Source organism: Pseudophryne corroboree, chromosome 1 (assembly GCF_028390025.1).
Source record: "Pseudophryne corroboree isolate aPseCor3 chromosome 1, aPseCor3.hap2, whole genome shotgun sequence".
Lineage (NCBI taxonomy): Eukaryota > Metazoa > Chordata > Amphibia > Anura > Myobatrachidae > Pseudophryne > Pseudophryne corroboree.
Genome location: NC_086444.1, coordinates 822,365,628 through 822,378,627, shown reverse-complemented (window position 1 = coordinate 822,378,627; position 13,000 = coordinate 822,365,628). Strand labels below are relative to the sequence as shown.

At 46.0% G+C, this 13,000-nt stretch overlaps 1 protein-coding gene across 1 annotated transcript in view; it reads left to right on the top strand.

Moving 5' to 3' along the window:
• FRAS1 (Fraser extracellular matrix complex subunit 1) overlaps window positions 1-13,000 on the top strand; it is an 887,592-nt gene that overhangs the window by 346,810 nt on the left and 527,782 nt on the right. The window contains exon 5 of the mRNA XM_063919583.1: window positions 9,633-9,792. Coding sequence (XP_063775653.1) covers window positions 9,633-9,792 — 160 coding nt within the window. The remainder of the gene's footprint in view (window positions 1-9,632; window positions 9,793-13,000) is intronic.

The following is a 13,000-nucleotide window of genomic DNA, read 5'->3' as shown; positions in this document are numbered from 1 at the left end:
ACGGATCCATGAGATCCATGCATGTATATCAGTGAAAAGGGGTGGGAAAGTGGTTATTTTCCAAAAAAAAAATGCGTGGGGTCCCCCCTCCTAACCATAACCAGCATCGGGCTCTTTGAGCCGACCCTGGTTGCAGAAATATGGGGGGGAAAATGACAGGGGTTCCCCCATATTTAAGCAACCAGCATCGGGCTCTGCGCCTGGTCCTGGTTCCAAAAATACGGTGGACAAAGAGAGTAGGGGTCCCCCGTATTTTTAAAACCAGCACCGGGCTCCACTAGCTGGACAGATAATGCCACAGCCGGGGGTCACTTTTATATAGTGCCCTGCGGCCGTGGCATCAAAAATCCAACTAGTCACCCCTGGCCGGGGTACCCTGGGGGAGTGGGGACCCCTTCAATCAAGGGGTCCCCCCCCCCAGCCACCCAAGGGCCAGGGGTGAAGCCCGAGGCTGTCCCCCCCCATCCAATTGGCTGCGGATGGGGGGCTGATAGCCTTTTGTGAAAATGTAAAGATATTGTTTTTAGTAGCAGTACTACAAGGCCCAGCAAGCCTCCCCCGCATGCTGGTACTTGGAGAACCACAAGTACCAGCATGCGGCGGAAAAACGGGCCCGCTGGTACCTGTAGTACTACTACTAAAAAAATACCCAAAAAAAGACAATACACACACACCTTGAAAGTAAAGTTTTATTACATCCATCCACACAAACATACATACATACTTACCTTATGTTCACACGAGGGTCGGTCCTCTTCTCCAGTAGAATCCAAGGGGTACCTGTTGAATAAATTCTACTCACCAGATCCAGGGTCCCAGGCTCCTCGTAGCATCCATTTGTAATCCACGTACTTGAATAAAATAAAAAAACGGAGAGCCGAGCCACGCACTGAAAGGGGACCCATGTTTGCACATGGGCCCCCTTTCCCCGAATGCCAGAAACCCACTCTGACTGATGTCTAAGTGGGTTTCTTCAGCCAATCAGGGAGCGCCACGTTGTAGCACCCTCCTGATCGGCTGTGTGCTCCTGTACTGTATGACAGGCGGCACACGGCAGTGTTACAATGTAGCGCCTATGCGCTCCATTGTAACCAATGGTGGGAACTTTCTGCTCAGCGGTGAGGTCACTTTCGGTCAACCGAACAATATCTTTACATTTTCACAAAAGGCTATCAGCCCCCCATCCGCAGCCAATTGATGGGGGGGACAGCCTCGGGCTTCACCCCTGGCCCTTGGGTGGCTGGGGGGGGGAAACCCCTTGATTGAAGGGGTCCCCACTCCCCCAGGGTACCCCGGCCAGGGGTGACTAGTTGGATTTTTGATGCCACGGCCGCAGGGCACTATATAAAAGTGACCCCCGGCTGTGGCATTATCTGTCCAGCTAGTGGAGCCCGGTGCTGGTTTTAAAAATACGGGGGACCCCTACTCTTTTTGTCCCCCGTATTTTTGGAACCAGGACCAGGCGCAGAGCCCGATGCTGGTTGCTTAAATATGGGGGAACCCCTGTCATTTTTCCCCCCATATTTCTGCAACCAGGGTCGGCTCAAAGAGCCCGAGGCTGGTTATGCTTAGGAGGGGGGACCCCACGCATTTTTTTCCTCCGTTTTACAGTGTTTATTTAAAAAAAAAAAAAAAAAAAAATGAACCCCAGCACGGATCACACAGATCCGTCCGAGATTCATTGTGATAAAGTCGGCAGTGTTTTGCTAATCACTGCCGTAAAAAACGGGAAAAAAACACGAATGACATCGACATCGGAACAAATGAAAAATCCGAATACGACAGCTTAGTAAATTAGGCGTAATAAATTCAAAAAGTTGCAGTTTTACACTTTCGATGTCATTCGTGATTGAACTTTGACCTCAAACGGGAAAACACGAATCTTAGTAAATTTACCCCGCTGTTTATCCTGTATGCATCCAACAAGCTGGGTGCTCCTGCTATAAAGCAGACTATTGCTCGCTGGATCTGTAACACGATTCAGCAGGCTCATTCTGCGGCTGGTTTGCCGCATCCAAAATCAGTGAAAGCCCATTCCACAAGGAAAGTGGGCTCTTCTTGGGCGGCTGCCCGAGGGGTCTCGGCATTACAACTTTCCCGAGCAGCTACTTGGTCGGGTTCAAACACCTTTGCAAAGTTCTATAAGTTTGATACCCTGGCTGAGGAGGACCTTGTGTTTGTCCATTCGGTGCTGCAGAGTCATCCGCACTCTCCCACCCGTTTGGGAGCTTTGGTATAATCCCCATGGTCCTTACGGAGTCCCCAGCATCCACTAGGACGTTAGAGAAAATAAGATTTTACTCACCGGTAAATCTATTTCTCGTAGTCCGTAGTGGATCCTGGGCGCCCGTCCCAAGTGCGGACTTTCTGCAATACGTGTATATAGTTATTGCTTAATAAAAAGGTTATGTTATGTTGGCATCTGTTGTTTGATGCTCTGTTGTTGTTCATACAGTTAACTGGGTAAGTTTATCACGAGTTATACGGTGTGATTGGTGTGGTTGGTATGAGTCTTACCCTGGATTCCAAAATCCTTTCCTTGTAATGTCAGCTCTTCCGGGCACAGTTTCCTTAACTGAGGTCTGGAGGAGGGGCATAGAGGGAGGAGCCAGTGCACACCAGGTAGTACTAAATCTTTCTTTAGAGTGCCCAGTCTCCTGCGGAGCCCGTCTAATCCCCATGGTCCTTACGGAGTCCCCAGCATCCACTACGGACTACGAGAAATAGATTTACCGGTGAGTAAAATTGTATTTTTTCAGATATATACTTATCTTGTTATAGCTGTCATTCTGGCCTAGTACACAGCTGCCATAGTTAAGACAAGCTTTTCAGCATATGCATGCAGAGAGGGTTATTCAGGTGTGTTAGCAAATAAAAAAAGCACCTTAATGTGCAAAACTATGTTGCACTTCAGGTGGGGAAGATGTAACATGTGCAGAGAGAGTTGGATTTGGGTTGGGGTGTGTTCAAACTGAAATCTAAATTGCAGTGTAAAAATAAAGCAGCCAGTATTTACCCTGCACAGAAACAAAATAACAAACCCAAATTTAACTCTCTCTGCACATATTACATCTGACCCACCTGCAGTGCAACATGGTTTTGCCAAGTAGTGTGCTATTTTGGTTTGCTAACAAACCTGAATAACCCCCTATGCAGTGGCGTAACTAGAAATTTTTCTCTCCCCCCATCCCCCATAATTGGCACTATTAAAGGGACAAATATGCCCACGCCGCAAAAAGGGGGTGTGGCTTCGCATAAAGGGGCGTGGCATTGCAGGAAAAGACTACCTTATACCCCAGTTTTGCAACCTGCACGCCCAGACGTTGGCCACCACAGGAAAGAAAAATAATCCTGATTCATGCCCCTTACATTATTTGTCATTTTTCCTCCTTATAGTAATGCCCAGTATACATTATGCCACATACTGCAATGGCCCTTAGACATTATGCCACACACAATAATGCACATGACACAATATGCACACACCATAATGCCCCCGACACATTATGCCACACACCGTAATGCCCCCAACACATTATGCCACACACCGTAATGCCTGTGACACATTATGACAGGAATCGCAATGCCCGTTATACATTATGCTACACACTGCAATGCCCCTGATACATTATAGCACATACAATGCCTGTGACACATTATGACACACACTGCAATGACCCTGAGACAATATACCACATACCACAATGCCCGTGATGTAGTATACAACACACCGTAATGCCTGACACATACCGCAATGCCCGTTATACCCTATGCCACACACCGCAATGCCCGTTATACATTATGCCACACTGCAATGACCCTGAGACATTATACCACATACCACAATGCCCGTGATATAGTATACAACACACCGTAATGCCTGACACATTATGCCACACACTGCAATGACCCTGAGACATTATACCACATATCACAATGCCCGTGATATAGTATACCATACACCGTAATGCCTGTGACACATACCGCAATGCCTGTTATACCCTATGCCACACACCGCAATGCCCGTTATACATTATGCCACACTGCAATGCCCCTGAGACATTATACCACATACCACAATGCCCGTGATATAGTATGCCACACACCGTAATGCCTGTGACACATTATGACACACACCGCAATGTCCGTGATTCATTATGCCACACACCGTAATGCCCATTACACATTAAGTCCTACAGTAAGGCTTCTAATTACTTTTAAATTACCTGCTCGTTGCCAGGGGTTTCATGCTCTTGGTTCCATGCACGGTGCCAGAAGTTTTCATGCTCAGGGTGTCATGCTCGTTGCCAGGGGTTTCATTTACTGGGTTTCATGCTCGTTGCCAGGTGTTTCATGCACTGGGTGCCATTCTCGTTGCCAGGGGTTTCATGCACTGGGTGTCATGCTCGTTGCTAGGGGGTAGTGCTTGTTGCTAGGGCTGTGCTCCCAGTGCCACATATGTCCCCAGTGCCAAATATTCCCCCACAGTGCCAGGTACTCACATGCCACCAGTGCCAAATATAGCCCCCCCATGTGCCAGGTACACATATACCCCCCCAGTGCCACATATGCCCCCAGTGCCAGATATTCCCCCACAGCGCCAGGTACTCACATGCCCCCAGTGCCAATATAGCCCCCCCATGTGCCAAGTACACATATACCCCCCCAGTGCCACATATGCCCCCAGTGCCAGATATTCCCCCACAGTGCCAGGTACTCACGTGCCCCCAGTGCCAAATATAGCCCCCCCCCATGTGCCAGGTACACATACACCCCCCAGTGCCTTATATGCCCCCTCAGTGCACATATGCTCCCCCAGTGCGTGCCCCCGCTCCCCCGCGCTCCCCCTCTGTTTTGTGTTGGAGGGACACGGAGGGCACAGCGCGCGCCTCTCCTGTGTCCCTCCTGGGTTTCCGGCGGGTCTGTTAAAGGAAGTGCCGGTTCGTGAGCCAATCGGAGCTCACGAACGGCACTTCCTTTATTAGACCAGCCGGAGACGCAGGAGGGACACAGGAGAGGCGCGCGCTGTGCCCTCCGTGTCCCTCCTTACAGCAGGGAGGGATAGTGAGAGCAGATTGACATGCGGACGCTCGTCTGCATGTCAATCTGCGCTAAATCAGTGGCTGCGCTCCCGCAGCCCCTCGCCCCCAAACCACCGCGAGGGCTGCGGGGGCAGTAGTTACGCCACTGCCCCTATGTATGCATATGCTAAAAAGATTGTTTAAGCTATGGCACCAGGAAATAGTTAATCTTTAAGCTTTGCTGTATCTTTTATTACCTACAGCATAGTCTAAACTAAGCTAGGCCATTGGAATAACAGAGATTGTTATTTTCCCTCCACATTATGTTATTTTGGTATTAATGCCAGCCCTGGTTATGAAGTATTTGGGAGCCCAGTGAGGCATCATTGTTTATAGTACACAGATATTGGGTCAGTGTAGGTTAGGATTTTTGTTTCCACATGACCTACCTTCAGATGAACATTTTGCCCCAGAAGCTGTGAGGCTGGGAACTTGGCACGGTGCCACTGAATTTGGTGCACAGGTCATGAAGACAGCACTAATCACCGCTGTGAATGCTTTCCTCATGCTGCTAAGGTCTCTCTGCTGCAGCTTTAGAAAGGCCTAACGTATAGACCATTAATCCTCCTGTCAGGAAAAGTGTATCCAATTTAATGAAAGGCTAAGGTGACTGAAAATGTAACCTTCTCTCTGGTGATAGAGGCATAACACACAATTTGTGCTGGAAAGTAAAGGCCGCTGTTAATTACCACCAAGTAGTACTACCCAATGCTGCTGATTGCCTTTTTAACTCTTTACTTGCTGGGCACTTTTGTCTTTTGCAGCGGATCATACAACTGTTGTAATCATGAGTATGAAAATTGCAAATTCAAACTGAAATGTGTTGTGATTTTAGATAACCTCGAAAATAGTCTGTATAGGTTAGAAAGTGATTTTAGATAACCTCGAAAATAGTCTGTATAGGTTAGAAACCATGTTATACTTTGGTTTTCCTGAAAACTCTAAAGCAGAAGTTACAGCAGTGCTGTCTTCAATTATGAAATAATGCAATAGAACAATGAAAAGGATGAATGTGGTTTTGCTACATCTCACTTGCTAATGCAGCCAAAGCCACATGGTTTCAGCTTCATTTTACATTAGCTCAGTGCTTAGCCCAGCATGAACAATTTGTCAAATAAGATGGATAAATCAAATCAGGCTTTCCTGGAAAAGATAGAAGTGGCAGACACCGGTGCGAGTTTGTACGGAGAGGGTGGCAGCATTGTTTTACGAAAGCAGAGGAGGAAGCATAGGATTGCTGGAATTTAGTTACCATTCTAAGCTAGGTCCTTGGAGATTCTAAATGGATTTACACCTAACTGAAAATCAGATCCAGTATCTCTAGACGGTATCTGGAGTCAATAGGTCGACACTGACATGGTTGACATATTAAAATGGTTGACGCAGGACAGGTTGACATGGCTTTTTTTAATAAAAAAAAACATTTTTTTTAACTTTTTCATACTTTACCATCCACGTGAACTATGATTGTAAATAGTAACCGGTGCCAAGCGCAGCGGTAGCGGAGCAACGGGACGCGGTACACTAATTGAGGTTCCTGGTCACGTTACACAAAAGACGACACCAAAAACTGTAAAAAAACTGTGTCGACATTTTCAAGAATCGACCTGTCCGGTATTGACCATTTTCCCATGCCGACCAATGACTGTCAACCTTACCTAGGGCAACCATTTTTCCCAGAACCCTCTAGACTAGGATGTTAATGGAAAAAAACAGGCTTTTGAGACCTAGGGGGGTATCCACGTAATGCGATTCACGATCACGGCTAATGTTATTACACCGATCTCCGGAAAAATTGGGTTATAGCAGTCTGCACGCTCCATATATCACACCTATCCTATTACATAATGGCAAAAGCATAGGAAGAAGTGGGGAAATGTGCCTGTAGCCCCAAAAATGACATACTAATATTGGAAAACATTATAGAAGTCTATTAGTGGCCATAATATAACTAATTGGTGTCATTAAACTGTGTCAAATGGCTGCTATATGCATTTAAAAAAAAAATGCTGAAAAATGAAAGAAAACATTTTTTTCCAGCAAAATAAGTGCTCTCCTTAAATTTAGGATACACAAAAATGGGTATAAATATATATTTGGGTCATTTTAGGGAACTTTTAAAACAAAGTGGAAACGGACCGATTACACTCACCTGCAAGTCTATAACCCCTTGTCCCACTCATAAAGCACCCCAGTATACCTGTCCAGTACCTTGTACCCCAATTTCTATCACTTTGCATTTTTTTACTCCAAAAATGGAATTTCATTATTGGCGAATTAAAAATAATTAAGAACTTTTATGTGCCTAATTAGTCTTTGGGGAAGGGGGTGTGTGTGTGGGGGGGGGGGGGGGGGGGGGGGTGTCCCAGGCGTTCTGATTCAAAGCCTGACATTTTTAGCTTAAAATAGGGATTTTGCACTACTTATCACCAGCTCTAAAATGGTGAAGAGAAATCTGCGATAAACCCTATGGAGACTTATCGGCAATAACTTATCGCCGCTAATAGGATACTGAATTTATTGCAAAACTGCCATATCATGGCTAATAGGACACCCTCACTATTGTTTTATAGGTATTCATCTTGCCAGTTTATTGTGATCAATTTTATCATTTACTATTATTATTGACTCCACATTTGCTCTAGAATTTATTGGGCTCATTATGTCTTCAGTTTGCCTTCCCCTTCCGTTTAGACTGTAAGGTCTGTGTACAGGGTCCTCCTCCCTCCTGTTCTCATGACCTACTTCTCTTACACACCAGCTATACTAGTCTACACCCCCTTCTTGGGCTCTCTGCCCCTGGACTCCACTCTTACCACTATTTCCATGGCACCCCTTGCATCAGTGGCTTTGCTAAGAGTTGTGGTCAGAGCCAGCCATATACATAGGCAAACTAGGCAATTGCCTAGGGCATTTGATATGCCTAGGGGCATCAGCAGCTTCTGCTGATTTAAAATGATATGCAGCATGCCTATATTCTGTGTGTAGCATTTCATATGCAGATACAGCCACAGTCTCACACAGTATATAGGTATGCTGCATATCATTTTAATCAGCAGAAGCTGCTTGTGCATCCTAGCCACATAGCAATGCAAATAAGATGCATTTTCATAAAAAAAAATGTGCCTGACATTAGCATTGAGGCAAGATTTATGAGGACACATTTGTATCCAAGCAGAGGCAGAGGTCACAGTGTTAGTGGCAGTGTGAGCGCTGTGTGCATGTGAATGGGTTGGTTGTGCAGTAGTGTTCGGAATATGTGTAAGGAGCATTATGTGTGTCATGGAAAAATGCATTAATAATGTGCAACATATGTGTAAGGGGCACTATATGTGTCATGTGTATAAGGGCATTAATAATGTGCGGCATATGTGTAACAGGGTACTACTGTATGTGTGTCATTATGTGTATAGGGGCACTAATAATGTGCAGCAAATGTGTAGGGGGAACTATGTGTGTCATTATGTGTATAAGGGCATTAATAATGTGCGGCATGTGTGTAAGGGACATTATGTGTAAAAGGGCATTAATAAAGGTTGTCATAATGTGTAAGGCACATTGGGGCAGATTCAAATGTTTGAAAAGTCAGTTGGGAGTCTAATAGACAGGAAAAAAACAGACACCTAACCGACTTTCCAGACATTTGACTCCCCCATTATGTTTATAAGGACATTAATAATGTGTCTCATATGTGTTAGGGGCATTACTGTGTGGCATTATGTGTTTAAGGTACTCTACTATGTGGCATTGCGTATAGAAAGGGCACTACTGTGTCGTTTTAATGTGAATAAAGAGCAATAGAGTGTGGTGTAATGTGAATAAGGAGCAATTCAGTGTGATGTAATGTGAATAAGGGGCTCTACTGTGAGGAGTAATGTTTGTAAGGTAAAGTGATACTACTGTGGATGTAATATGAATTATGGAAACTATTGCATGATCAAATGTGAATAAAGTGCAGTACTTTGTGGCGTAATTGGAATTGGGGTTACTATTGTGTGGCCATGCCCCTTGCCAGCAAAAACACATCCCTTTTGGGCTGTGCGCCAAATGTGCGAACTGTTCCTATTTAAAATATATGGGGTACAAAAACCAAAATAAGGACTGCTATGGATGAGGGGTGATGGGTGCTGTGAAAGAAGTGCAAGGTCAGAGGCGGAACCAGCGGTGGTGCTAGGGGGACCAGCCAAAATCTTGCCTAGGGCATCATATTGGTTAGGGCCGGCTCTGGTTGTGTACTACAGTATTTATTAATTGTCAACTGTATGGTATTGTACTATATAGGTTTTTATCCCATACTGTCTTATTGTGTTGCCATTTGTACACTACAAATAATAATAATATTTGCTCTGACCACTATAAATAACAATAATACTACTTATTGCGCTGAACTTTTTAGATCTAAATTGTACATTGATTATTTAAAAAAAAATTATAAAAATAATAAGACAAATGCGAGTGATACTTGTTTGAACAGATATAGATGGTGATGATAATTGCATGTTGCATATTTGTAATTGATGTTTTTTATTATTATTATTATTATTATTACAGCACGGTACACAGTGGATACACTCCAAATGCATTTTGTGCACATGTGTGCATGGAAAAGTAACATGTGCCTCAAAACCCTGTCCCAGGCTAATCTGCAAAGCAGGAGAAGTGGAGACTGTAGCTCCTGGGGAATGCTGTCCTACGTGTGTGGGAACAGGAGGTGAGTGTAATGATTTGTCATGATGTAAGTAAGAGATATAAGGGTTACTAGTCTATGGTCAAGATTTATCATGCTGCGAGGGACCTGCAGGCAGAAATGCTTTCCAGTTCACCTGTTATGTAGTAAAGTAAGTAATAAACCTGTCTGCCAGTACCAGACAAAATAAGAGTCTTTCTCTATCGTCCTAGTGGATGCTGGGGTTCCTGAAAGGACCATGGGGAATAGCGGCTCCGCAGGAGACAGGGCACAAAAAGTAAAGCTTTAGGATCAGGTGGTGTGCACTGGCTCCTCCCCCTATGACCCTCCTCCAAGCCTCAGTTAGGTTTTTGTGCCCGGCCGAGAAGGGTGCAATCTAGGTGGCTCTCCTAAAGAGCTGCTTAGAAAAGTTTAGCTTAGGTTTTTTATTTTACAGTGAGTCCTGCTGGCAACAGGATCACTGCATCGAGGGACTTAGGGGAGAAGAAGTGAACTCACCTGCGTGCAGGATGGATTGGCTTCTTTGGCTACTGGACATTAGCTCCAGAGGGACGATCACAGGTACAGCCTGGATGGTCACCGGAGCCTCGCCGCCGGCCCCCTTGCAGATGCTGAAAAGAGAAGAAGGTCCAGAATCGGCGGCAGAAGACTCCTCAGTCTTCTTAAGGTAGCGCACAGCACTGCAGCTGTGCGCCATTGCTCTCAGCACACTTCACACGGCAGTCACTGAGGGTGCAGGGCGCTGGGGGGGGGCGCCCTGGGAAGCAATGTAAACCTATTTTTTGGCATAAAATACCTCACATATAGCCTCCGGGGGCTATATGGAGATATTTAACCCCTGCCAGAATCCGTTAAAGAGCGGGAGACGAGCCCGCCGAAAAAGGGGCGGGGCCTATCTCCTCAGCACACAGCGCCATTTCCTCACACAGTTCCGCTGGTCAGGAAGGCTCCCAGGCTCTCCCCTGCACTGCACTACAGAAACAGGGTTAAATCAAGAGAGGGGGGGCAAAATTTGGCGAAATTGTGATTTTATAAAAGCAGCTATAAGGGAGCACTTATTATAAGGCTATCCCTGTAAAATATAGCGCTTTGGTGTGTGCTGGCAAACTCTCCCTCTGTCTCCCCAAGGGGCTAGTGGGGTCCTGTCCTCTATCAGAGCATTCCCTGTGTGTGTGTGCTATATGTCGGTACGTGTGTGTCGACATGTATGAGGACGATGTTGGTGAGGAGGCGGAGCAAATTGCCTGTAATGGTGATGTCACTCTCTAGGGAGTCGACACCGGAATGGATGGCTTATTTATGGAATTACGTGATAATGTCAACACGCTGCAAGGTCGGTTGGCGACATGAGACGGCTGGCAAACAAATTAGTACCTGTCCAGGCGTCTCAAACACCGTCAGGGGCGTTAAAACGTCCTTTTACCTCAGTCGGTCGACAGACACAGACACGGACACTGATTTCAGTGTCGACGGTGAAGAAACAAACGTATTTCCCTTTAGGGCCACACGTTACATGTTAAGGGCAATGAAGGAGGTGTTACATATTTCTGATACTACAAGTACCACAAAAGAGGGTATTATGTGGGATGTGAAAAAACTACCTGTAGTTTTTCCTGAATCAGATAAATTAAAGGAAGTGTGTGATGATGCGTGGGTTCCCCCCGATAGAAAATTATTGGCGGTATACCCTTTCCCGCCAGAAGTTAGGGCGCGTTGGGAAACACCCCTTAGGGTGGATAAGGCGCTCACACGCTTATCAAAACAAGTGGCGGTACCGTCTATAGATAGGGCCGTCCTCAAGGAGCCAGCTGACAGGAGGCTGGAAAATATCATAAAAAGTATATACACACATACTGGTGTTATACTGCGACCAGCGATCGCCTCAACCTGGATGTGCAGAGCTGGGATGGCTTGGTCGGATTCCCTGACTAGAAATATTGATACCCTTGACAGGGACAGTATTTTATTGACTATAGAGCATTTAAAGGATGCATTTCTATATATACGAGATGCACAGAGGGATATTTGCACTCTGGCATCAAGAGTAAGTGCGATGTCCATATCTGCCACAAGATGTTTATGGACACGACAGTGGTCAGGTGATGCAGATTCCAAACGGCACAAAGGTGTATTGCCGTATAAAGGAAGAGGAGTTATTTGGGGTCGGTCCATCGGACCTGGTGGCCACGGCAACTGCTGGAAAATCCACCGTTTTTACCCTAAGTCACATCTCTGCAGAAAAAGACACCGTCTTTTCAGCCTCAGTCCTTTCGTCCCTATAAGAGTCATATCTGCCCAGGGATAGAGGAAAGGGAAGAAGACTGCAGCAGGCAGCCCATTCCCAGGAACAGAAGCCTTTCACCGCTTCTGCCAAGCTCTCAGCATGACGCTGGGACCGTACAGGACCCCTGGATCCTACAAGTAGTATCCCAGGGGTACAGATTGGAATGTCGAGACGTTTCCCCCTCGCAGGCTCCTGAAGTCTGCTTTACCAAGGTCTCCCTCCGACAAGGAGGCAGTATGGGAAACAATTCACAAGCTGTATTCCCAGCAGGTGATAATCAAATTACCCCTCCTACAACAAGGAAAGGGGTATTATTCCACACTATATTGTGGTACTGAAGCCAGAAGGCTAGGTGAGACCTATTCTAAATCTAAAAAAATTTGAACACTTACAAAGGTTCAAATCAAGATGGAGTCACTCAGAGCAGTGATAACGAACCAGGAAGAAGGGGACTATATAGTGTCCCGGGACATCAGGGATGCTTACCTCCATGTCCCAAATTTGCCCTTCTCACTAAGGGTACTTCAGGTTCGTGGTACAGAACTGTCACTATCAGTTTCAGACGCTGCCGTTTGGATTGTCCACGGCACCCCGGGTCTTTACCAAGGTAATGGCCGAAATGATGATTCTTCTTCAAAGAAAAGGCGTCTTAATTATCCCTTACTTGGACGATCTCCTGATAAGGGCAAAGTCCAGGGAACAGTTGGAGGTCGGAGTAGCACTATCTCGGATACTGCTACAACAGCACGGGTGGATTCTAAATATTCCAAAATCGCAGCTGTTCCCGACGACACGTCTGCTGTGCCTAGGGATGAGTCTGGACACAGTCCAGAAAAAGGTGTTTCTCCCGGAAGAGAAAGCCAGGGAGTTATCCGAGCTAGTCAGGAACCTCCTAAAACCAGGAAAAGAGGCTTCCTACGAAGCAATTCCATTCGGCAGATTTCACGC